Source organism: Falco rusticolus, chromosome 3, assembly GCF_015220075.1.
Source record: "Falco rusticolus isolate bFalRus1 chromosome 3, bFalRus1.pri, whole genome shotgun sequence".
In the NCBI taxonomy this organism is placed as follows: domain Eukaryota; kingdom Metazoa; phylum Chordata; class Aves; order Falconiformes; family Falconidae; genus Falco; species Falco rusticolus.
In genome coordinates this window covers 118,178,195-118,205,209 of record NC_051189.1, presented here as the reverse complement: position 1 = coordinate 118,205,209, position 27,015 = coordinate 118,178,195, and the positions used below count along the sequence as shown (strand labels likewise).

The window sequence follows — 27,015 nt, the reverse complement described above, 5'->3', positions numbered from 1 at the left end:
TGTCCTTTCTGTGTGGCTGAGGAAAAAGGGCTCCAGTTGAGATAGCCAGGGTCACACAGAATTCAGCACAGCTCCCAGTGCTATTTCACCCCAGACCTTCTCTCTGCAGAAAAGTCTCATCCTTCTGGGAGGACTGGTCCCAGAGAGCAGGGCTGAGACTTTCAGAGGAGCACACAGACAGACAGCAACAACCAGAGCAAGAACAGGGTGTCTTCAGGCCTCCCGTGGCCTTCACCCCCCTGCGCCATGCCTGGCAGAGCACCTGGGCAGCAGGGGACGTGTGGCAGCTGGTCTGTAAGGTGCCAAACAAACCGATCAACGTGGGTGGATTCAGAGGTGGAACCAGCATCACCGAGGCCAGGCTGGAGAACCACAGGCAACACTGGAGCAAAGCACTTATCCTGACAGAAGCTGCAAAGCCCACAGCTGCTGCTTTCCCTCCTGCCACCCAACTTCCCCGATAACCCAGAGACAACCAGGTGCTTTGCAGAGACAGAAACGTGGGCAAACTCCACGCGGATGCACCTGGGGACACTACAGGAGGGATTGTGCCCATCACGATGATGTTCTGCTTGAAACAGGTTGGGTTTTAAATACCAGCCTCTGCATTGGCTATGGGAATCAGTTTGCTGACCTTTATGCACACGCTTGCCGTATTTATTTAAGGAAAGCCTTTTTTGCTTCTAAACTAAAGAAACAACCATCAGCCTTTGATATTATTTTAGCCTATTTATACAAAGTGTATCTCCGTGCAGACTTCAAAGGTCACAGGAAAACTCTGGGAGTTAATTAGCCCCATTGTTTCCAATGCTGCCTCTGACACTGGGAAGATTCCTTGTTATTAAACCAGGAAAAAGCTCAGTTATTAGTATCTGATACTGCTTTAAAAAATGAAAATTCGCAGAAAGAGATTCAGCACATGTAGCTCTTCAGCACAGCTAAGAATTTTTCCCCCTTTTTCCCCCTTTTCTCCTGTGGAAAAGGCTGCCTTAGTTCCACTGGTGGTGGGTAGGCATCACGAGGATGAGGAAAGTTAAGAAAGGCATTTGTGTTTATCCCTTTAGCTCCATAGACAGCCCTCATATGTTCTCCCTGTGACCTTTAACTTGTCCCCCCCGCAGAAACAGACCTTTATGTATCTTTGTTTCAGCACTTAACAAGCAAAGATTATTTGAAGAACTCTTAAGGAAAAAATAAGTTTCTTGTTTTCATGCAGATACTCTGTAAGAACATGTTTCAGATTTGCTAGCAAGATATATTTGAGAGAGATCAAAAATACACGTTTTTATGAGTTCTGGAAGGGGAAGCTAAAAATAGCATTACTAACAGTAAAATCTGTATAGAAGGAAAAAGCAAGACCTAAGCACACACATCTCCGTAGCACTTTCTCAGCTCACGCCCCATCACTGTACCTGCCCCACCACTCGGCAGCAGAGCCAGGCCACCAGCCGATGGGGACATCTCCTCACCGTCCCCAGCAGAACGGCTGCCCAGTCACAGCATGAAATGGGAGCTGCTGCATCCCCAGCGGCCAAAGCTCCCCCGAACTGTCCTGCTGACTGCGCTAGCAAGGTGATCCTCAAAATGAGAGTGCTGGTGAGCCATCCCTTCATTAAGGGATAAAGAAAATAAGGACTGGGTTATCTCTGCTGCCCAATCCAATATGTTCACCCTTCCATTGGATTCTATTGGCCAGCTTCAATTGCCAAAGAGATTAACCTGGCTGCTCCTAGGATTTGTGTTTGGATTACTCTACAGGAGGAAATAAACACTTGTACAGTTGCTTAGGTGAGGGAAAATAGAAAGACCAAACTTACATTTCAAGCCCATTCACTTGTTTTAGCTGCACATTAATGAATGAAGTTCAGGCAAGCTTTTGCGAGCAAAAAAAGCCCTGCTGGAATAAACAGTTCAGCATGCTAATCCAGTCAGGGTTTCTGTGTTCATCTCAGAGGGTATTGCAATATCATTACTGCATTAAGGCTCAGCTACACAAAGCAGAAGGAGCAGAGGTTGAACCGGTGGGATTTTTGGTTTCATCAAGCCTGACATCTCTGAGATAACACATCATGTTCATCTCCATTTGAAAGCATTAATAAAAATCAGTTAGTTCAACATGAACACTTCTGGAAGAGCCTCCCAAATCCAAAAAAACCTGAACACAGAGCGTGAATGCACTGAAATTAACTCCTGTTTATTGGGGAAGCAAGCACTTTATTACTACAACACGGAAAAGGATTATGGCAATTAAGTTTCTGAAGTGAGCCCAGTAGGGCGCCATCAGGGATATGCCACGGGTTTTGCAGAGGAGGATTTGCAAGTTACTTCTTGTGCTGAAGCCCGGGTGAGGCACAGGGGCAGCAGCTCTGCCGGAGGCTCAGCACCCGCAGGCTGCTCCTCTGGACCAGGACACCTGGGGACAGACAGGGACAGACACCTGCTCCACCAGGCTCAGGTTAGGCAAGGCTCACCTGAGCTAAGCAGAGATGGGCATACACAGCACCAGACTGCAAACCCTCGCTCTTGGTTGTCTGTGTCTTCAAAAGAGAGGTCACCTCTGCTAAGAAGTGGACAAGAAAGGACAAGAAAATCTGATTTCTACTACTCTGTGCATTTCCCCCAGATTTCAGCACTTCAGGTTGGATTAAGTTCCAGAAGTTCTGATGCATTTTCTAATGCTTTTCAGTTACAAAAAATGCTTGTTGTGCTGCCATCAGTTACCTGCCTGCACATACAAAGCCTCTGTTGTTACCAGATCATGTCACAAAGCATGCACATCTGAAAGGATCACACCAGCACCTGAAAGCACTGTTTGAGAAGGAGAAAAGCTGCAAACCAGCTCGGTATCAGAGCCTTGCAGTACTGAGCAAGAGCACTGTTTTGCTAGTTCAGTTGATAGTTTCCCTTTATATCATTTGCTCAAAGCCTTTAGTCATTTCTCCTCAGGAAATACTCCTGAAGTGGGGACATACAATGTCAAGCACAACTTCTCCTTCCACATTTGCCTCTCCTCAAGGGTGACAAACACCCACAGATCACCAGTACACTGGGAAAAGCTCTTGTCTAAATATAAAAGCATTTGCAAGCGAACATGAGTCCAGGCAGAGCCTCCCTTGGCAACCACTCTCCATGGGGAGACCTTCCCTCTGAAGGCTTCTCCCACGCAGCCGGGGAAGAGCCCTTGCAGTGCCTCCCGCTGCATTTCGTGAGCACGAAGGGTTCTCCCCCAGCTGCAAATGTGCTAACATGGCACCGATTTTATTCCCAGTTCCCGTCACTCTTTCATCTGAGGAAAGCAATTACAGCTCAGAAAAATCTCCACCTCGCTGCGTTGTGCCTGTCATCCTGGGGAAAGCATTCGCTGCCTCTGTCCCCCAGCTGCACTGGTGCAACCTGCTAATGCAGGTCCTTCGTCTCCAGCCAAAGCAGAGCAAAACCCCCTCCAGGGAGCCCACCTGCAGCATGCAGGACCTGACTTGGATGATAGGGACATGTACATTACCTTGAATTTTTAGTCACTGCTAGCAGGTCACAGAGAATGCAAGGAAGAGAGCTATAAATTTACCAGTATTGTTAAATGGAGCAAATTTCCACCCTGGGAACGTTTGTCCTTTCTTCAGCCAAGTGGAGCTTTCAGTGTCCTAAAGCTCCTCAAGCTAATTCAAAAGAGGCATAAAACCCAGGATACCTGCAAAGTAAACTAAGATTTTTCCTCCCAGTGGTTTTCCAAGTGCTTTCCTGTGTGGCAAAGCATCACAAGTCATTACAGCACAGCTTCTAGAGACTTTCTTCCATTTGTTCTACAACATATCAGGAAGGCATTTAACAGCAGTTTTCCTTCCTTTAAAACGTAAAAGTGAGGGTTTCTTTCATTGTGAAGTGACAGATTATTTTTTTTAAAAGAAAATAGGTACCCCTCCCCAAAAAGCCTTCTTGGTCCTGATGCCCCACAAAGGGCTGAGAAGCTGCAGGGGTAGGAAGGAGAGTGAGGTTTTGGGGGCGGGGCTGGGGGGGCACCAAAGACAAGCTGTGGATGCAGGTCAGCAGGACGAGGTGCTGGTCTGCCTGTGCCATCCGTCTGGCAGGAGCTGTCTGCAGGCTCTGTAATTGCCAGGGAGTTTTCAGCCGGGGGTGATACAGGAGATGAAGCACGAGCGGAGCTGATGGCGTGTCAGAGCAGGAGTCGGGGAAATGCTGTGTAGCTGGCACTGGCAGGAGCTGCCCCTCCTGCCTGCAAGTGCAGACCATCAAATGGGAAGGTGACGCTTGCCACAGGTGGCTCAAAAGCATGGGGGGAGAAAAAGGAAAGATCTGAGCTGGATCTCTGCAGGAGGACAGGATGCTGAGGAAGAGGAAGCAATTCTTAGAGCTCACAGTCAGCCCCTTACTTTGTGACTGAGTTGTGAGTGTGGCCAGCTTGGCTGTTCGGTTAATCCTCTCACAGTCAGTTCAAAGAACGGCAACTGGGAAAGCTGGTTTATTTAATAGTTGTGAAGCACCTGGTACATGTGAAATGATTTCCCCAGAAGCCCAGGACGCTGCCTGATCTGCAGGGAAGAAGCAGGACTCCGCTGCCCTGCAGGTTCCTTGTTCTGTCACCCTCCCTATGCAGCTCTGCCGAAGCGAGTGCCTAAATTAAAGCATTGCTCCTGATTGTGTCGCAAGTATTGCAGCACACCCACTGTGATTCAGGGTTGTCTGTCACTGAAAATGGTTTTTCCTGGCTGTGATGGCTCCCAGGAGCCTGATTTATCCTGCAAGGTCACTGGCAGGACATTCCTGAGGACACAAGCCAGGAGAAAGCAGAAGTGGGGGGACAGCGGAGGGAGTTTATTTGCGGCACCAGGAAGATTTCCACCCTAAAGAGACTGTTCCTTCAGGCTGTTGGCTTTGCAGCAAGGAAGCTCTTTCTGAAGCCCAGCCTAAAATTTCCATCTGGTCTTCAATATTTCCACTGATCCTCCCAGGACCTGTGCAAATAAGAGCTGATGCCTTCTAAACACGTACGGACAGTTGTCACATGTCTCCATAGCCCTCACCTAGCTGGGCTTGGTCCTGTCCTGGAGGAGCTGGGAGGGGCTGTGGGGTAAAGCTCAAAGCAGCTGCCACACACCCTTAGAGGCAGCAGGTTTGCTCCCTGTGCTTACGGCACGTGTCTCACCCCACGTTGTGGCCACTGAAATGGCTCTTGTCTAGCAGGAGGGGACAGGCAGGTGTTGCATGGCCCAGAGCCCCAGCCAGCAAGTCACCAAAGCCTGCTGGCACGGGGGGAGGGAGAGCGTTCACACTGCAGGTAGGGTACCCGGGACTCGGTGCCAAACTCGCTGCTCGTCTCAGACAAAGAATCATCTTCCTGGGACTTAATCCTACCACCTGCAAGTTTTAAAAGTCACGTCTTTTTTCCCCTTGAATTCTAGCTGGTGTCTGTTTTTTTCTTTTTACACTATAAAGCTATAGTACTCTCTTTATACTACAAAGCTGAGTGAGACACTAAGCAGTAGGGTTATTCCAACTCGTTGTCTGGTGAGATGTGACTTAGGTCAGGCCTTGAAGTATTTCCATAAACAGTATTTAAGAAGTAAAATAAGTCACACTGCGTTTATTGCAAGTAGTTGCCCAAGAGGGACTCGAGCAAAGTCTGGAGCTCTACTCTGCTCCCCACTTATCCTCCATGCCTGGGGACACCCTAGTAGCTGCCCCTCTCATGAAAGATGAAGGCTCTGCTTGGACATCAGTGAGGGGACGAGGACTGCACCCACCCCTTCACTCACACGATCATGGGGGAAAGGAAGGGAAGAGCACACCAGCATGAAGGAGCCTTGTATCTCCATGTTTTAATTTCAGATCTTCTCTGCACTGTTGCTACATTGCCGCAGCAAGGTCCACAGCATGACCAGTAATAATGCTATTGATTTCCAATGCTAACTCATGTATTTTCATTATTACAGCCCCAAGATGTTACTAATTGATTTTAATTAAGGGAACCCCATGAAGCCCACAGACTGTAGATGCTCACCCTGGCAGAGCAGCTGAGTTACAATACCACTTTAAAACGAGCACAGCACAGAGCAGGATGCGTGCAAAACTGAACCCCCATGCCCCCCAGCCCAGCCACCTTGCTGGGCATCGGCTTGGCTGGTACGGCAGCACTGGTGCTGACGGCAGCTCTGCGGTGACAGCACGCTCACAAGCCATCGCCAGCCCTGCAGCGGCACAGATCCCCTCATGCTCAGCACAGCCACACTCAGCAGCTGCGCACACAAAACCACATCAAGCTGCGCAGGGCAGAGGGTACATTTGCAAGCAATATATAATTTCTAGAGCAATATATAATTTCTAACCCTGCAGGTTCCCCCACCCACCCTTGGGACGTTACTGGGAGCGATATATTTGCAGTAGCTTAATTCCGGATTTTGCAGAGGGTGCGTGGCAGTGACCCAACACTGGTTCATCAGATTCATGTGCTGCTACCCAGCAGAGTCCTGCTTGCTGCTGGGCTAGAAGGTGCTAGAAACATCTTTTCCAAATAGCCTTTAAATATATTACATGCATCATGAAGAAAACAATACATAAACCAGATGCTTGGCACTATAGTAGGGGATATGTCTGCAGCATCCCCTCCAAATTTGCTTTCAGATGGACCGTTCTACTTATTAATCTTGTTTTTTCTCACTTAGCTCTTTGAAACTGAAGATTTTGAGTTCTGCACTCAAGATATTGAGTCATCTGTGAATTAGAGGATAAGTCAGGGATGGTCCCTGATTCAGATCTCTGGCCCAGGCATGGCAGCAGTACCAACCGTGGGGCTGCTCCACAGCTCTTTGTCCCACGAGTGGGAGAGGTTTGTTTTGCACAAGTCCATGTGGTTTCCCCACAGACAATCTGCTTACTGTAGACCCCCTGTGGAGAGGGGGGACGCCAGCTCACGTTCACTGGTTTATAAATAGGGTAGGAAATGGGAAACTTTCACTCTTCAGCTATTCTGTCAGAAATCTCCTTGAATATGCTTTTTAATTAAAGTCAGATTCAGCTCAGCTACATTTTGAGCTCCTTTTGCATCTCCCACTCACAAGCATCCCTTCCTGCCAAGCTTGTTTAACTTGTATCAAATCATTTTTTCCATTGAATTCATGCTGCTCTCAGTTTATAGCTCCCCGTTTACTTTATACCATACAACCATTGCACAGGAGATACCGACTTACCTGAAATGAAAGTAATGGCAGGAAAAAACCCCAACAATTCCAGGGGAAAAAGAAGGAAAAGAAAAAAAGGCAAGACAGTAAGGGGTTATTTAACATCCCATGGGAAGCCAGTCTGTGGACCTTTCACAGCCTCATCTACTACTTCTCACCCTGTGTGCTGTCCCAACAGACCTAGAGCTAAGAGAAGGGCACGGAGACTGCGGTCTGAGCAGCCCCTGCTGTGCTCTGACTGTGACGAAGCTCTAGTGCCAGCCACAAAGGAAGCTTCCAGACTTGATCTACCTTCCCAGTCTTTACCAAGTGCTTGGCCAAAACCTGATTCCTTTGAAGGAATCTCTCAGCTACACCATGCCCCAGAGCTGGCAGAAGGTGCCAAATCCTGCGTCACCTACAGGAAAGGCTCCAGGTAACAAAAAAAGGAATTTTTATTTAAAGAAAGTTCAACAAACACACCTTAGATCTACAGGTCTCCTTCATGCTCCAGTCCTATTCCAGCTCCTCAGGCTCCCCCACCCCGCTGAGGGAAGCCCCAGGGAGGCAGAACCACCCACGCCAAGGCCAGGGCAGCCAGGAGAAAGCAGGAACCCAGCCGCAGAGCACAGCCCACGGGCACGCGCTGCTTGTCACTCTCTACTTCAGAGTTTATAAAAGAAGTTTTACTTCACTCAGGAGGTATCACCCCATTAACCCTTCCAGAGATCTGCTCCCACCTCCCCATGCCCCCTGTAACAGTTTGCTCGTTGGTGCTAACGAGGCATGTGTTATTGCTCATGTTTATGATTGGGTGATATATCTCATTAATTAGCTCTGCATGAATCAATAGGAGCCACTGAACACATAATCCTTGGTAATTCATAACGCTGTGGTTGAGGAAACAGTGTCCTTAGCGTTAAATAAACAGTGATTGCTATGATAAATCTTAGAATTATTACAAAACATCAAAGCTTTGGGGTTGGGTGTGAACAATTAAGCGGTTAGGTCACTGCTGAGCCGACAAGTGGTACAGTTACATCCATTGTTGTTGATGACAAAGGTGTGAAGCACTATACAATGACTAACATGCATTTTTAATTGGATTTGAGTCTATTAATAAAGTTTTCTTATTCCACCTCCTCTATAATTGGACTGGTCTTCAGATTTCCCCTTTCCTGAGCTCCCAAACTAATAATTTACCCACTTTAATCTGTGATTCACTTAGTTTGTTTAGTCATAATAATGAATATTCAGCTTCATTAGCACATATTTGGCTCAATTCATGCTGAAATGCATTCAGCTCTGTCAATGTGACAGTTGGATCACTGCAGAGCAGCCGCTCCCAGCCCTGAGCAGCGACGTGGTGTAACTGGCACTTGCTGCTTGTCACCTCTCCAGGAGCAGGAGGGGGGACAGACGAGCAGCCCTGCGGGGTGCCCGCAGCGGGGTGCTGCCCTTCCCAGAGCTCGGCGTGGAGCATCATGAGCCCCAGGACAGTGCGTGGGTCTGGTCCCCTCTCACCGCACAACCCAAACCCCTTTTCCCACAGGAGCCGAGTTCAGCAGGGTGAGATCAGGACCCAGCCCTGCTGTGACCACCCAGCTCCGCACCCCCCACACCAAGCCCTGACGTTGGGCAGAGGGGCCAGAAGCGATGTTAAGCCGTGCCCTGGGCAGCCTGGCTGGGTGCAGGCAGGGTGCCCACCCGTGCCGGGGACCCCACGCTGCAGCCACGCTCACTGAGCTGCTCAGCCATAGGCACCGACCACAGCTCCGCACAAGCTGCTCTTTCATGTGCATCGTTTTCTTTTATGAGATGGAGAAGATTTTTAATAGCTGATTTTGATCATTTAAAGGGAATGTAAAATTCCTTTGCAGTCACACTGCTGGGCAGTTCCAGCGCACCCCTTTGCATCCCCTGCTCTGCATGTAGCTGTTTGTAAATTGAGAGTACAGATGACAGGAAAATAATGAAAGCATTTTTCAGAGCAGATCCTTTTGTCATTCCCTTTTTTTTTCTTTCATTCCCTGGAATAAAGTGCTGCTTTTAAGTCAGCAAATCTTTCAGTTGTAATTACCCTGGGCATTCAGAATTGACAATTAAGAAATAGGGGCGGGGGGGGGGGGGGGTGTAGAAGGGAAGGAAAAAGAACCATTCATAAAAAAACTTGAACATTGCACATTTACAAAGTGCCTACCCCAGGCAGATCTTTCCCACTGTAAAAGACATTAGTCGAGGTAGATTGTGAGCAGAGCAGCCCCCGTGCCCCCCACCACCTCGTGCTCCCAGCACACACAACAAGCACTGCATCCTGGCAAAGTCTGGCTTTTCTCTCTGTTTAATGGCATTAAGATAGGAAGATAAAAAGGCTAAAATGGGTGTCTAAATCTCCCAATTACATCTTTGGCTGCTCCTGAGCAGCAGCAGCACAGGGCTGCTCAATCACTCAGAGCCTTGCACTCCCTTCTGCATCACACACCTCTTGGAAACCTGTTGAAATCTATTACAGACCTTTGATCTCTTCCTAGGCAAAGGTTTTTCTGTGGAGAGTAGATGGGATTAAGCAGAAACAATTTTTCCAGATAACTCTGTGGGTTTTTCCCCTCTCTGCTTTCTTTGAAAAAGAAGGGGGTGGGGGAAACCAGAAGATGCTAACAGCAAAGACCCTGACGAGGGTTTGGGATTGGCAGCTTCTGAATGGAATCCATCTCATCAATCAAATTCAGCATCTATCAGGAGCAAATTCTCAGCATGTGGCATAAAAATGTTGTGAAAACGAACTGTTAAATATTTAGGGCAGATGACAAACAATATGTCATAATATTTGCAGAACTGCATTTGCTATTCAATGCATCATCTTAAAGCCCTGATTTTTGAATGCATCAACACAAGAATGAGAAACAACCAGTTGACTGGTTATACTGTAAATGAAGTATAGGATTTAATTTAGATTTCTTGAGTCTAGTATTATATGTTACATGCCAGGTGGGTATTAACATTTATTAGCTGGGGCTTAGCAATGAATATTTTAAAAGATTTTAATTAACATGCAATAATTGTAATTTTACTTGGGTTGAATTTTTGTGTGAGGCTTCATCGCAGGACACTTATATCACATTTATACCAGGTGTATTTCTATTTCCAGATAAAACAGGAGCTAATAACTGCTAGGGAAGGAAAACGGACAGAGAACTTTAAAAAACACAGCCAGCCAAACCGTGTGGCCTCAATGTTGAGGACTTGTTGGGAAGAGAGTGAGCCCAGGCAGTGTCGCTGCTCCTCCTCTGCAAGGTTCACTCCTACATACAAGTTTTATTCTTATGAATGAATTCTTGTACTCATTCTTACACATGACATTTCAGACTGGGCACGGTCTGCTGGCTGGTCACCAGTTCGGGGGGGGTGAAGGTGGCCCCGAGGCAGTACCCGCTGCAGGGACCACCCCTGGTTTCAGTGGTTTTGTGCATGTCTGACGAGCCCCAGAGCTGGGGCTCCCTTAGCAGAGCCCAGAGATTTGCAAATTCCAGTTCAACTGAGAAGGCAATTTTTTTCCCCCCCAAAAAATAAGTGGTTTTGGTTTTCAACACCCTGTATGCAGTTTACAGATAATTTTCACAAATTGACCAGTTGGGCCCAGCTTGCACTGGGGTAAGTGAGAAAAGCATTTGCCTGCTGGGGCAGAGGCTGTGCTGTAGCACCCGTAATTAATCGCCTGCACGGGCACAGCAGCACCTGTAATTAATCGCCTGCACGGGCACAGCGCGGCAGGGCTGGGGGAGTCCGAAACCAGAGAGCATGTACAGGGAGACACGGTGCCAGTGCTGAGCTCCAAGGCACATAATAAAGACAAATCTGAATTATTTTATCATCCTGCAGGTTTTGTTACAAGCCCAGTCAATAACAGGCATGAGCCTGAATTTATTTCAGTGGTGGCCTTGCTTCTCTGCTTCGTATTTCGCTCGAGCTGTGCGCCAGATGGACATCACATCTAACACTAGATTATATCGCAGGCCAATAAAACACGATAGAAAAATATACTTACAGCTGTGTTGCCTAAACCCTGTATTATAGATCCTTAATAATTCTAAGCTTTCAAACATTTTTTTTTCCTCCCATATATTACAGTTTAAACCACGCTTATAGCCCAAAGCACAACTATAAACATGACATCTGAGCATGCTTGATTTATTCGGTCATTGGTGATTTCCAGGACATGTTTGCTGAGTTTACACAGCCTCAGGAAGGTTTCGGGGCGGGAGCTGCCCGTCGCTCAGAGCAGGAGAAAGCTCGGGCATCGGGCTGAGCCTGCACGGGTGGGCACGGTCCGAGCAGCGGGGTGTCATAAGGCGGAGGCACGAACAAATACCGTGGGTCAATTCCATACTTGTGGCAACCCACACACAAAACATCTGAATTGCTAATTAATCAAAAGTGAGCCCGAGTATTTGGTGAGGTATCTCATAGTGAGAACGATTACAAGGGGAGTAGCCCAAAGCTTGCAAGATCTATTGCAGAGAAATAAGCCTGCTTAAAGTAAAACTGTAGAGCCGGCAGGAGCCTTTCCCAGCCACCGCTGTGGGCATCACTGGGCTCCTGGAGGTTCTGCCTCTTGCAGCATTTTCAGCCTGCAGCTCACTGGTCACTTGTGGAGATCTGTGTTATGCTGTGAGCTGTACACTGGGTAAATTAAAAGTTTCTTGGCATTTTCATTGCCCTTATCTTTATAGGAATCTATTCTTAGGAGATTATAATGCTGCTTTTTTTTTTTTTTTTAATTAATTGAGCCTGCTTAAAAAATAAAAATGCCCATTTCATTTTAATCATGTATTATGCAAATTAAAAACTTAAATATCATTAAAAAATCTGTTGCTAACTTAATTTATTTCTGCTGTACCACTGCTGAAGGCCTTTGATCTCAGATTAGTGCTTTGATCCGCTCCCTTGGTCAGGGTTACACACTGCTGCTGTGGTAAATGCTCTTTCTCAGATGTAAAACATGCAACGCCAGAACAGCTTGTTCAAAGGCATGGCAGAGGAAACATTGCCAATTAGGCCAAGTGAGTAGGAGCTGCAAACGAGAAGTTTGTTTCTAGAAGCTGCAGCCCATGCAGGTGGGTGCCCCAGCCCCAGGGGCTGAGCACTGCTGGGGATGCGGGTGGCTGTGCTGCGCAAGCCGAAGCTGCGTGGCCCATGGACCGAGTGGCTAATTCCTATCAGAGGTGGCATACCTTTCCAGACCATCCCTATCTACTTGTCATTAAAAAAACCAAGCCACCATATTCCATTAATTTCTCATTTAGTGCGAGTAAATTGCTGATACATGCATTTTAGCTACAGTGGTTTTAATCAGTTAATTTAACCAGAAGCATTAATAATGTATTTCTTTGCCACTTGACTGCTCATCTGTTAAACAGCTTACACATAGAAGAATGTCACCCCCTGTGACATGAAGTACCTAATACAGTGCAAATGAAATAGGATTTTGCATATTCAATAACAAAACGAGAAAAGAGGGAGACGCCGTCTCTTGGGAATGGATCGACCTGCTGTGATGGGCTGTCTGTCCTGGCAGGCAGGAAAATCCCTCCTTACGGGACACACACATTTTGCATATCTGATTTTCTGGCTGAATTCATTTTCTTGGCGTTACTCAGCAAGTACCTGGCCTTTCATTATGCTGCCAAAAGTGGTGGAATCTGAGGTCCTGGGAATGTTGCTTGGTCCATCGACTCTTCCCATCAGCTGCTGTGGGGTCCCCAGGACACCCCCAGAAAGGCGAGCAGTGCTGGGGGAGCCAGGCTGCGGGCAGGCAGCTGGGAGTGGGACTGTCCTCCTCTAAAATTCAGCCCCGCGCTGAAGTCTCCCAGCAGCGGCTGTGTGGCAGTCCAGTGGAGGCTGCCAGTGCCTTGGGGCTGTCATTAGGGTCAGAAATCTGAATTTTCATGGTTGCTTTTGATGGTGGGGGGGGATGGGGACCTCCCAGCCACCTCGGGGACCAGGGGTACCGCTGTGTCTGTCCCTCCTCTGAGCTCATGGGGGGTTCCAAGCAGAGCGAGACCTGTCTTCCCTGCACCAAGTCTTGCCTTTTCTCAAGGGCATTAGGGAGCAAATCATAGTATCATAGAGCGGTTTGGGTTGGAAGGGACCTTAAAGATCATCTAGTTCCAACCCCCTGCCCCGGGCAGGGACGCCTTCCACTAGCCCAGGCTGCTCCCAGCCCCATCCAGCCTGGCCTCGGACACTGCCAGGGATGGGGCACGCACAGCTGCTCTGGGAACCTGTGCCAGTGCCTCACCGCCCTCATAGTGAAGAGTTTCTTCGTAATATCTCATCTAAATCTATCCTCTTTCAGCTTAAAGCCATTCCCCTTTGCCCTGTCACTACATGCCCTTGGAAAAATCCAGCAATATTATCCGGGGTGTTCATGACCCCCCAGCCAGGCCATTCCAGCAGGCAGACAGCCCGCGGCGGGGCTGCGCTGAGCCTCCCCTTGGCTCCACCTTGCTGTAGGGTATCGTGGACACGGGGAAGGCTTTGAGCTGGGCAGGTACATCATGGGCTTTGTCAGTCTGTGGAGGCAGAGCGAACCTGGGGCCCTCAGAAAATACAGCTGGAAATACCCTGGACCTGAGAGCCAGAGAAACTGCCGGGAGAGAAACGTCTGCTGGCGGACAGGCCTGATTCCTTTTTAATTCGTATAAAAGAGATGCGTAATGAATACAGGCAGCATGTGAGTGTAAGCAATCCAGACACACCGGCTCTGAGGTTAATCCTTTTCCTGTGTTCCGAGTCAGATCCTCCTCCTGGGTTTCTAGCAATTAGCATCCAGAGAGAGAGCAATGTCCATGGGCAGGGGACAGCTTGGGCCTGTGAGCAGCAGCAGCAGATTCCTGCACAGAGTCTCTCTTGCGTGATGCATGTTTATGAAGCCTGAAATTGCTTTGGATTCGTGGCTGTGCTGCATCACATTAAGCGGTGCCACACTGAAGTGACAGGGCTGATGCATCAGCAGCAGCAGTTTAAGGGGACAGGAACTCAGTTCCTGCCACGCTGTTGTTCTGTCAAAATCAGTAACCCATTGACGGACCTAAGAAATTTTTTTCAGCTCTTTCCCAGAAGGTTTGTTGTGGTAAGTTTGCAAGTTCTGTTTACTGCCTTGGCTTTGAGCCCGTCCATGGTCCTGCCTCAGGGAGCACATCCCGGGCTGCTGCAGTCTGACACGCACAGCCCGATGGGACCCCACGGAGGGCCAGGGCAGAGGGCTCCGCTGCACCTCCCGGGGGTGCAAGCACTTTCCAGGCAGTAAAAAGGGCTCTTGGCTGAAGGGAGGGAGTCCCCAATGTTCCTCGACAGTGCTAGGATGATTTTGTTTCTGTTTGGAGAACACCAGCTGGCATCAACATCAGATACAGGGGCTCCACTCAACTCCTGGATGAATGAGGGACCAACTCCAGCTTCAGCTGCAGTCACTTGTGGAACATTTTATAGTAGCAGCTCCTTGGGGAGCAAGGAGATATTTCTCATGAACAAATCTGTCACTGCTTTTATATATAGATAGATATTTATTTGTTTATTTACTTATTTATTTATTGTCTTCCGGATTTTGCTGCTTTCACTGCATTCATATTATTGCATCTGAGATTTTAACGGTCCTACGCTGATGGGCAGTGTCTGCGAGTTTTAGCTCCATTCCCAGTGCACAACCCAGTGCTCCTGAGAGCTTTCATTTACTTCCCACCAGCGTTATCTCATTTCTCTCCATTGGTATAACCACCGGCCCTGGAGGGACCTGGACCATGACAGTGAAATTCTCTCCACTGGACTGGTCAGATAAACAGAAGCATCAGTTCTCGAAGCCTTCCTGGGGGAGGCACATCTGGTGAGGAAAGGCTCTCCATCTTCCTGCCTCGGGCACCTGCCAGTGGCATCCTGCAGGAACAGGCACTAAATTGCGTGTAACGGTCCTGATCAGCCCATTTGCTAACATTGTCCCCAAAACACAGCCTATCAGAAGAGGACAGGTCGCCATGCCACTGCCAGCCCTGCTGCTCAACAGGAAAGACATTGTGTAACCTCAGAGAAAATAATACATAAAATACAGATCTCTGGGCACGAGAGGTCTGCGAGACAGGCAGGAGCTCTGGTGTCCCTGGAGGAGCTCGGGCTGGCTCCATCCTCACTAAGAGCCATTTCAAAACAAGTATTCCTTCCAGGATGTCACATGGAAAGAGACTGTCAGAAAGCTGTCTAAATGTGTTAACAACACTGTCAGCGGGGGAGAGAAAAGTGTTATCAGAAATAGTTGTTCTTCAAAGCTAAGTAACTCAGTGATTTTATAAGGAGTAAAAGATAAGAGATCACACCACACGCTGAGGGCTGTTGGAATTTTCTTTCCGAGAATGAAGCTGTTTGTTTTGTTAGAAAGGGGAAGAGGGGAGAAAGTGAAAACCTAAAATACTTTGACTTTCTTGACTTAGCTTTCAACAAAGCTAAAAATAACTCCAATTGCATTCAGCTTGCACAGCCATAGCTCAGGGTAAGCCGGAATGCTGGGAAAGGATTCCCATCCCATTGACCAGGCTTCTTTCTGGCTTGCTCCTGGGGCCCTTCCCAAGGTCTTCCAGCATCACCCCCTGGATGGGGGTGGAAGTAGGGCAGTGTGGCTTTGCTTGATGCAAACAGACTTGGACATGTTCTAATTAGCACCAGTGGGATTTCAGGTGTTTCATGGGATCTGGATTTTACCCTGAGCAGAGAGGCTAATTTTCTGCGACTCAGAGAGAGATCCCCTGTGTTTCGGGGCTAAACCTCCCTTCACGTGCAGCACCAACCTCATTCCTGCAGCCCGGTCCAGCTATTGCACTTCTGGTCTACATCGAAGGGAGAGTTCCAGGTGTTTGTTTTGGATTCTCATTTTGAATTTTTAAAATTCCCACCTCAGCAGCAATGTCAGTGGTCATCAAGTAAAATAACTAAAGATGCAAAGTTGATTCTAATTAGCGTGTTTTGCTGTATACTAATTGACATTCTCTGGAGAGCAATTAGCCCGCTTTATAGGTAAAAGACAACTGAATAACTATTTAACCTGCCTGGTGATTGATATTTAAAATCCAAGAAGTCAGGCGTAATCATGGATGACTGCATCAAAAAAATTGTAGAAGTGGTAACAGTTGGGAGCGTTTGAGCCTGTCCTGCCTGAGAAGGTATCGACAGTTTGTGCTGAGGTATCTCCTGCAAGGCTGACTCCCAGACCTGGACCCCACTGCACTAAAGGCCATAAAATATGTGGCATAAAAGGAGGTTTTCAGGGAAAAACACATAGGCAAACAAACTCCACATGAAGTTGATAAACCTCAGTGTGTGTTAAACGACACGTGGCGTCGCAGTAGTCTGTGGGCTGTATTGACTGGTCAAGGAAACAGCATGGTCCCTTCCAGGACAAATTAGGCAGAAAATATTCTCATGAACCTCAGGAGGACGTTCCAAAGCGTGACAGACCTCAGCACAGCTGTCTTTATCTGTCTGTAAAGCCACGGGAGGTAAAGAAAGAAGGAAGGGGAAGCGGGGACCTGAACAGACAGAGGCAACACTGGGAAATGGTCGTTAGCACCAGGTCAAGTGAGCAGCATCCATCAACCTTCAAGACATTTGAAATAACTTCAAAAATAGGGCGGAGGCAAAAATGGTTTAGAGAGAGACAGCAACACCAAAGGAGCTTCAATTTTACTCTCTCAGATTAAACTTGTTTATATGTAGTATATAAAAGCAGAAACTGTTTTGTTGCTGACTTTTTATAGCCCGTTGACTTTCTATATTTTTCTAAGTGTAAAGCCACAGTGAGGTTACTGTTGCAATACCCACATACCATCATTCTCTCCAGGAAGCACAGGGAGAGCTGACCCAGTTCGTTTGCCCAAACACTTTGCAGCAGATTATCCAGCCTCGCATTGTTTCATCTTTCCTGTTGAGGGTGGCGGGGGACGCATGGGGTCCCTCCAGCCCGGTGATCTGCCAGCTGATGTCACACCCCTCATTCTCTCAATAGCACAAGCTGATATTCTCCATTTTGCTCAAATGAAAAAGCTGCAACCATTATTTTGATAATTAGCTGGCTTTTCAAATTAATGCCAGTTATGCTATGTAATCATGACGAAGATTATGCATTAATCAGCTGTTTCAAGCTGGTTATTAGGCTCTTTAAATAATGATCGGAATGAACATCTCTGAAGGAGAGGCGCACAAGCCAAGTGGGACGGCCGCGTGCGATCCCCAGGAGCGGGGAGCTGCTGCTGTGCAGATCTGCCGTCAGGCACTCTCTGTCCCCTGAGTTTCTGAGAAAAAGAGCAGACTGTTTCATGTGGTGGCCACTCTTCAACACCTTCACAACTGCAGTAGATTTCGCATTGTACCAATATATTCAGCATCCTGCAATATCACCAGAAATACGTTACTTCTGCCTGTCTACTTTCTCATTGCTCGGCACTAAATTCAAGGTATTGGGTGGCTGCACAGAAAATTCTTTTCTGTCAAAAAGCCTATTATATCCAGTTGGATGTCTGGAACGTGAATTTATTTGGGATCAAACACCAATAATCCACATCCCCTGTCCTATATTCTATCATAATAAGACATGCTCCAAAGCAACCCTGAAAGCTCTGGGCTAGGAGAAAGCCTCATGTCAGCTAGTTGATAATCAATGTAACATGAACCCAGTTATCACTTCAGAATGATGCCAGAAAACAAAAAATCCCTTGCTAAAATGTTCTGGACAGTAAAGCTTTGAGCAGAAAGACAGGGATGAATCTCACGCTCACTTTAGTTTTGTTTATGGTTTCTGCTGTAATAATGTGTATGAACTTCCTCTGCCCTAAGGAGCTTAGACTGAGCTACCAGCATGTGCCAACTTTGATATGGATGAATAATTTTCCTTGCACTGGACAATAACCTCGTGTATTGGCATGATCCAGTGAGAATGAGGCACTTGGAAAATTTGCTAGGCTCCTGCCTAGCGGAAAATTTGCTAGGCTCCTGCCTAAACTGCTAGGCATTCTAGATCGAAAAGTTGGTCATAAATGACTTGCTGAAGCTCGCATGGGACTGAAATGGGTCTCCAGAATGAGCATTCAGCCCGTTTTTCTTTACTTTTCCCCCTACCACCAAGGTTAGTACTGAGATCAGTAATATTTTTTTCTACCACAGACATGCAGTGAGCAGCTCAAACATTTCTGGATGTTTATAAATGTAAACTAATTACCACACCCACTTTATATCTGGGGACATAGATGCACAAAGTCTGCAGGGGAAGACTTGCCACAATCATGAGGAGCAGAAAAGTCAGAGGCTTTATGCAACTTCCTTTGCACCCGCACTGTGAACATCTCCAAGCATTGCTACTGTGGTTTGCACAGCCCATGGCGATTTGGTCGGGTTCCTGGGAGGATGCCCAGAGCACGGTTGTCCACAGAAATGTCAACTTGGCTCTTGCCAAACTGGCATCTTGGCTAACACCAAATTGCCACAAAAACTAGAGGTAACGTGTTCTGGCTCCTGGAGGACGATTCATGCAGTTACTTGAGAGCTAGGAGGGCTGAGTAGACATCTGTTGTCTATAACAAAATATTTTAGGACTACCTTAAATTGAAGAGGAAGATTTTCCTTCTGCTAATGAACCCGGAGACCATCTGTTACCAATTGCATGTGCTTATCTCGCTCATCCATTAATTATTTTGGTTTACTTTTTAATAAGATAGAGCAAGGTTTATGTGTCTTTCCATGGTTCTGTAAGGGGCACAAGACGGTGCCTACAACTCAGACAAGGACACACAATTACATAATTTACACCTGCACTGAGTCACTTCAATTAGAGTGGCTGTCAGTGGGGATCTGAGGACAAGACTCACAGATACAGAGCCAAGAAACCCAGCGATACTGTGACATGAGCTTGTCGCCCTTGGGGAGGTGTAATGGCATTAACAACTTTTGAACACGGGAAAGCATGCATTCAAGATGTGCATTATTGAGCAGATAAGCTGTAGGGTAGACAAATTCAGAAGTCTCTGCTGGTCTGAATTAAGAACTTGGATAACTAAACATGAGGAACAACAGAAGATGAGAAGGGCACTAAAAATGGCACTAAAAATAGCAAGCAGCAGTGCTGCACTGCCTGCCCCCTGCGTGAGGACTTGGTGATGGGTGGACAAGGCGGGGAGGGGGCCAGTGTGGCACAGAGGGAAGGGCAGTGCCAGCTTTGGACCACAGTAACTCCTCATAGCAAACCTGGAGCATCTCTGCAGCTGAGCAATGGGCCTGTCCACACTTCCCAAGGTCTGGTCCTAAAGTTTTATGGGAAGGCACTCATCTGTCTCGTAAAAATATTCCAAGGCTTTAAAATTGTCCCCTATTGCCCTGCAAAGCTGGTATTCAGAACATTTTCGTGAACCAGCATATGACAAAAAAAAACCAAAAAAAGTTTGCATGTCTTTACTTCAGTCCAGAGAATATCCTGGAGCAAGCCTTGTTCAGCCTGCAAATGCCACAGCTCTGTCCAACAGTCATCTCGTCCTTGCTATGTAAGATTGTGAATCGAATTTACGTGGCTTAATGCTGGGTTTGTCTCGTCTTGCAGGAGGAATCTTTGAGTACGCAGATGGCCCCAATACCCAGGTTATGAGCGCTGAGGAGCAAGCCTTCAGGTTTTCTGCCAATATTATTAACAGAAACAGAACTTTGTTGCCTAACACAACACTAACCTACGACATTCAGAGGATACACTTCCATGACAGCTTTGAAGCAACTAAGAAAGGTAAGAAACACAGCACACTTCTTAGCAGCTTTGTGGCCATTTATTCATGGGGAAAAAAAAAAAAAAAAGGCAAGGTTTCACTTGAGACTAGTCAGTGATCTAGATGAGAACTCCTCCAGGAGCTGACCTTCCAGAGGCATTTTAATATAAGGGGAACAACTATTCTTTTTTCCCTCTGCAAACCTCACGAAACTCCTTTCAGTGTTTGCTTCTAATCCTGAGCGAAGGTCCGTAGGCCATGCCTTTGTTTATTTTACGGTTTCCCCAGCAGTTTCAACATCCATAGCGCAGGTATTCTGTTCTCTTCCCAACAGTCATTTTTTTATTATCCGATAACAGCCGCCCGCTTGAATTACTGAAGGGGAGGGAAGAAATGGGACTACACAGCAAAGGCTGTGGGGCTGGTGACCTGAGGGCTTGCTGAGTTTGCTTCTGTTTTGGGAGAGATGAAACCTGCAGCCTGCTCACAATTAAAAGAGGGGCGTCACCGGAGAGGGCGCATCTTCTCGCAGGCGAGCTCACTGGCTGCGCTGTCCCTTTTGGAGATTGTTTTGTTTTGGAGGTTTCCCCAGGGCTCTGCTTGGCACTGCTGTGCCGGGCGGCTGGCAGCACCCAAGCTGGCTGCACCAAGTGTTGGGACAGGAGCAGAACGCGCAGGACCCGCACCAGGGGCACGTGCATCCTGGGGGGACCCGCGTGCCTCAGCTGCTCTCTGCGTTCGTGCCTCTCTTGGGCTGGCAGCAGTTGCCTTCCTAAAATCTTTTAATGAAACGTGGCCATCGCAAAGCTCCTGCTGACAGTGCTAAGCATTCAGTTCGGAAGGACCTGCAGAGGCAGGTGAGAAATCACCTGTTTCTATTCCTCAAAAAAACTTTTACTTCCCCTCCCCCCCCTAAAAATGCAGCCCCAAATGCAATTGTTCTCTTTTAATTTCCCAGTGAAAACCTGAAGAAATCTATGAGAACCATTATTTTGCAGAAAAAGAAATATATTAAATTGATGAAAAAACGCCTTTGTCTGGGCAATTCTGATCATCTCAGGATATTTCTTTCACAACTCTGGAGGCTCAGCCATTTTTTAACACACCATAACTGTCATTGCCTCCTCTGGAAACACGCCTGTGCCTCCCACCGCTCCAGACCCCACCTGCCATAATTCCGCCTCTCTCTTCTGCCCCATCACTGTTGTGATTAGCTGCTGTTAGTGCCCAGAAGCTTGTCTGTCTGTCCACTGCTCCATGGTTTGTGCCCCCCCGGCTGCCCGGGCGCTCCCCGCTCCCACAGAGGTGCCCTGTACGACACTGACAGGATCGCTCCCTTCCTTTTCCAGCCTGTGACCAGCTCGCTCTGGGGGTCGTAGCAATATTCGGACCTTCCCAAGGCTCCTGTACCAATGCTGTCCAGTCTATTTGCAACGCCCTGGAAGTCCCCCACATACAGCTTCGATGGAAGCATCACCCTTTGGATAACAAGGACACTTTCTATGTCAACCTGTATCCCGACTACGCCTCCCTTAGCCATGCCATTCTGGACCTCGTGCAGTACCTGAAATGGAGGTCAGCCACTGTGGTTTACGATGACAGTACAGGTAGGTAAAGGAGGGGTTTTAACGGAGGAATCCAGGAGACGTGTTTGTTGTGGGTCTCATTTAGGAATTTTTCTAATGAAGCCTTTTAGGAGCAAAATGACGGCCCGTGCAGTGATCGGTGCACGGGGACACACTGGTTCCCAAGCCTTCAGGCGAGTGTTGCAGAAGGCCCTGGCATCCCTTCTGGAGCATTTCATTCACAAAGCGCTTAGGAAGTGGGTAACCCCCAGCACCACCCCAGCTGACAAAGGGTCAAGGGGAGGATTAATTGTCCGCTGGTGTGATCTGGCTCAGCATGGCTGTGTCTGGCACCGCAGTGCCCATTTACACAAGCAAAGACCTTGGTCTGTGGCTGCCATTGAGGGTGCAGTTTCCCAGCTAAAAGCAAAAGCAGTTCTGGAAAGTTTTTTGTTTTCTGGCTAATTCTATAAAACATAGCTGACAAAGTTTTTCACATAAAGAAAGCTGTTGATGGTTAAAAAAAGCAAAGCACTGCACAGCACTATAGATTAAAAAAAAACCAAAACCAAACAAAAGACACATTGGATAGCCTGTCCAACCTAATTCCACTAAACCAAATGGTTTCTTTAGGGGAGGGCTGATGAGAACACAGTTTGACATTCCTGTTCTGCAAATGTGGGTCACAGTATGTTCCCTTCACGGCATATTCTAATGTATTTTTTCTACTATGCAGAGGAAAGTACTTCTCTTTTACTCCTTGCAATAGGCATCTGCTGAATTTCTTCTTGCAACATTAGATACCAATAATTCCTGCTCAGCTGCATCCAGCACCGCTTTGTATCTTCTGCATAAAAAAGAAATGAATTCTAAGGGTAGTAAGAAAGTTACAAGTTGTGATTAAGTGACTGTTAGGAGCTATGCTGTTCATAAATCTAAGAGCATACTCATTTTTTTCCCTTTGCTGTTCTGCATGGTAAATGCTATGGATTTTAATTTGTTGTGTAGCTCATTATCACATTCTGTCCTTTCTCAAGGACACATTTGCTTAAGAAAATATGTCATGATCCCAGAGATGTCAAAGGTTAGGACCAATCTGCTGTTCTCCTCTTCCGATCTAGTGCAGGGACTACAGCTCTACCATGGCTGGACGCAGGGGCAGCAGGGAAACACCAGGAAAAGCCATTCTGCATTACAACAACCGCTCTGGAAGCTTCTTGGGTCTTTAACAATTGATACGTGATGCCTTGGTTTTGATACCTTTAGCAATGGCCATTTGAGGGAGGGAGGAAAGTCTTGACTGCATTCCATAAAACGATATAGGAGGAAATAACTTGCTGTGATAGCCAGCCTGCAGGGCAAAGGCAGATTTGTCTGTAACAGTGTGGGTTTGTCTTTGTGCGATGCTTGAAGGCCTTATACGGCTGCAAGAGCTCATCATGGCCCCATCAAGGTACAACATCCGACTGAAAATCCGCCAGCTCCCGCTGGACACCGACGATGCCCGGCCGCTGCTGAAGGAGATGAAGCGGGGCAGGGAATTCCGCATCATCTTCGACTGCAGCCACCTGATGGCAGCTCAGATCCTCAAGCAGGTGAGCGGGGGGTGATGGGGGCGAAGCAGAATTGGCCCCACCGAGGGACCCCCGAGTACAGGGCGGCCGTCCCGCAGGGAGGGCCCCGCAGTCAGGGGCGCAGACCTGCAGCTTTCCCTCTGCCCACAACCCACAGCCACACTGAGAGCTACAACATACACACTCTTCAAGGATACTATTGGATTCCTACGGAAAATGTAGTTTTCACGGAAAACCTGGAAGTATCAAAAAGCGGTAAGAAGGAACCAATGTTGCGGGAGGAGAAGGTGCCAAGCGGCTGTGTGGAACGCAGCGCCGAGACCAGGCTGCTGTCCCGCTCCCCTCCGCGGCCGCGCAGCCCCAGCCCCTGCCCTCCACCCGCCGCCGTCTGGAGCCACGTTTGCTTTTCTCTTCCAGGCAGGGCATCAGGCAGGGCTCTGCTCTGGGCCACTTCTGTCACTGTTCATTTACCCCTGTACGAGCTTTTCATGCTTGCCGAGTTTAAATATCTTCTTTCCCGTCTGTGCTGCTTCATGCCCCCAGGTCTGTGAATACGTGTCCATACAGAGGGGCAGGGTACAAACCACTTCGTTTTGCTTAGCTATTTTCCAAGCTGTGCACACATCCTGCGTCTTGCTGCAAGCAGCCAGGACCGGGCCAGCCGGGGAGGGACAGCATCCTCTGTCCCTTCATGAGCACTGTGTGCAATTCTTGGACTCTAAGCCAGATGTCAGTGATTTTCCATTCATTTGGTCTCTCTCCTTTTTCCCCGAGTTCCTCCGCTGGCATTTTTCTTTTGCAGACCAGAAGGTTTGCTGCTCACCCCAGCTCCTCCTCATTTCCAAGTGCCTTTAGGTTGCAAGCAGAGGAAACGCTTTCACCAAGAATGCTAAGAACCAGCCACTGGAAGTGTTGCTCGTATCAGCCCAGCAAGACACTACCACATAGATTAAATAAATCCCCTGAAGGGCTGAGACAGCAAGCACATGGAAAGAGACTTCCCTTGCAGCCTGCCTGATGCAAAATGAAGGGAAGTGCTCAGAGAAATCAGAAAGCCTGGGAGGGATTATTAAAGAAAGCAATATAAGGGACTCATTGTCTCCTGCCTATTATTTTAACATGCTGGCTGTGTTTGGTGCTGTTCACTTATTATGCAGTTTATTATAGTTTATTGTACCATCTGCTCTGCTCATCACTGTGAGCACAGAGTGAGGAAGATGGAGGAGAGCAGGGACTAGGGGGAAAGAAGTCTTTCTAAGTCCTTCTGGCTGGTTTTGTGCGTGTGTTGCTTTTTCTCAGGACCCAAAGCCATGGTTTTCAGCTTAGCAGTATTATGTAGTGTATTTTTACTCAGGGGAAAAAAACTGTTCAATATTTACAGAGTTTGGGAAGGTGCATAAACCCAACCCACATCCTGGCTGGCCTCTGAGCAGTTGCACGTGCCGGTGTAACACCAGGGAGGCTCTGAACGGTGCACACCGTGACCCTTGTGTCTCTCCCACCGTTGGCACTCACACCTGCTGGAGAATTGGGAAGCTCAGAAACCTCATCTGTTCCTAAATTTTTTACTCATATCAAGAAATGCACATCCAGTGGTGCCACCTTTGCTCGTGAAACAGCTTTTTCCTTTCTATAGGACGGGATAGAAAACCAGGCTTCCCACCCGCACTCCACGCTGCCCTCCTCACACCCTGCGTCACACAGGCACTGCAGGTACGAACTGGGTAAAGCCAAAAGCACCTCCTGGAAGAGGGCAGCCTGCTTTCGCTTTGCCGTGTTAGAACACCACACGGAAACAAAACTGGCCTGCAAAAAAAGTCAGGGAAGAGTGGCCCAGCCTTGTCTGGCCTGGAAACAATAATGTTCATATATTATTGCTAGTGTTTACCCTTTGTAACATTTTGGTAACCACTTTAAAACAAAAAAAAAAAACCCAAACAGTTAGTTTTGCAGATGTTTGGGCTCTGGTGTTTGCTTCAGGCAAGGTCCTTGGAGCCCCTCGGCTGCACTGCCCACACAGCACCACACAGGATGGCAAAAAAGTTCGCTCAGGACTTGTGCTAAAATTTCTACTGCTTGTTACTGATTTTAACTGTGTGTCTTTAGGTAACAGAAGGTTTGAGAAACTACAGCCTAGATACACTAAGGTAGCTCTGACTAAGCACGCACCATCCTGCCAGTCCAGATCTTGCTCCCAAGTTATTTAAGGTAACACGCTCCCACAGCACACGAGTAGCAGACTTCACTGATAATCTGGGCGGTATTTTTAAACTGGAGTAGTAAAAAAATCCCCCATGGATTAGTAATCCGTGAATAACCACACAAGAGCTGACACAAAGACATACAGATGACATTGCCACATACTGCTCCAGTCTGGGTTCCTTGGAGTGACTGAGGCACCAAACAATTTGTTATTTTACCCTTTTGGACAAAGAAATCATTGTAGAAACCTATTACAGAGCTAGGCCTGCTCACAAGACCTTCCTGTCCTACTTCAACTTCTCTGGCCTTGCTCATTTTTGGTCACTTGTTAATGTTTTATGTCTGTTCTCTGGCTTCCCAGCTTCTCTGTTCTCCTTGGCAGCTGTCTCTGAACAGTTGCTGCACTCTGCAGTGCACAGATGTGCCTGTCTTAACTTTAATGGAGCTCCCATTCTCATCCTGGCGATCGCCTGTAGCTTATCCACCAGGTTTATCATTTATTCATTTCCCCACAAACCCAGATGTATCCCGCACACAGGCTGCCAGTACTGGGGAGCTGGAGCTTGCTTCTTACAGCGGGTCTGGACTCTTCATCTACCACTGAAATGATCCAGCTGTAGAATCTGAACTGGAATCTCATGATTTACTCTCAGTTGGTTTCCCCTCCTCCAAGTGATGCCTCACATACTTCAGTGTCGGTCCCTGCTCCTGCTTTTTGCACCAAAGGGTGCAGCTCAGCATAGAGCTATGAGGCAGCCCTGCAGACTCACCGACCAGGCAGGGAGGAGGGGGACGGGACAGCACGCTGCTGCAGAGACAGCTGCCACGCTTTCCAGAAGGTGCTGCCAGGCTTTCCAAAAGGTATTTCCAGGCCAGGAAACGTGGTGGTAAAAACCACACAATAGACTTACATCTAGGCTTGTGATCTAGATCCTTTCCTTTTCCCTTGTTTTTTGACATCTCACTTCTTTTCAAACTGCCACTTCCTTCCTCAGAGCTAAATTCTGCCCTAGTAATTTTAGCAAAAATGTTTCCTGGGGGGACTCGAAGTCACTTTCCCATCAGTGGAGATTTTAAAGTGCTCTTGCATGTGTTTTCTCTAGAAAACATGCTCAGAGAGTCAGCATCACAGTCAAAGCCATGGGTATCTCTTTCCTTTTGCCAGCCACCAACTTCAAGGTGATCTTTCTCACAGACAGAAACACGTTCCCCTCCTGTTGTGTAGGGCCTGAACAAGCTCATCCAGCCGAGGTCCCTTCAGCCCACGGTCACCCTCCAACAAACCTCACAGAACAACATGTTCTCTCTAGTGCTCAGTTATGCAAATCTCAGCAATCTGCACAAACCATCCTTCATGTCGGAGCTGGCACAACCAGAGCTTGGGCTGGCCAAGAGCCTGCAGGTCTGGAGCACAATCTCCAAGGGCTGAGAGACGGGAGATGTTCCCACTCCCCACTCCTGTGCCTATACTTTCACTGACCCATTTGTAAACCAGGCACTAAGTTAGAATCTGGTTATTGGATGCAGGAAGTAGAGACACACAGGCAAGAGCTGTACATATTCATTATACGAATGGACACTGAAGGGGAAGGGATGCAGAGCACCAGAAATACACGTAAGAAATAAAAAGCCTTTTACTTAGCTTCCGAGCCAGCACACGGACTTGTAACCATAAGAACAGGCTGCTTGTGGTCATTCAGCATGGGTTTATGGAAGG

General features: G+C 47.7%; 1 protein-coding gene across 1 annotated transcript in view; it reads left to right on the top strand.

Annotated features, from left to right (window-relative positions):
• Positions 1-27,015, top strand: part of GRIK3 (glutamate ionotropic receptor kainate type subunit 3) — a 119,643-nt gene that overhangs the window by 45,227 nt on the left and 47,401 nt on the right. Inside the window, exons 2-4 of the mRNA XM_037381768.1 lie at positions 19,801-19,977; positions 21,307-21,564; positions 22,936-23,117. Coding sequence (XP_037237665.1) covers positions 19,801-19,977; positions 21,307-21,564; positions 22,936-23,117 — 617 coding nt within the window. The remainder of the gene's footprint in view (positions 1-19,800; positions 19,978-21,306; positions 21,565-22,935; positions 23,118-27,015) is intronic.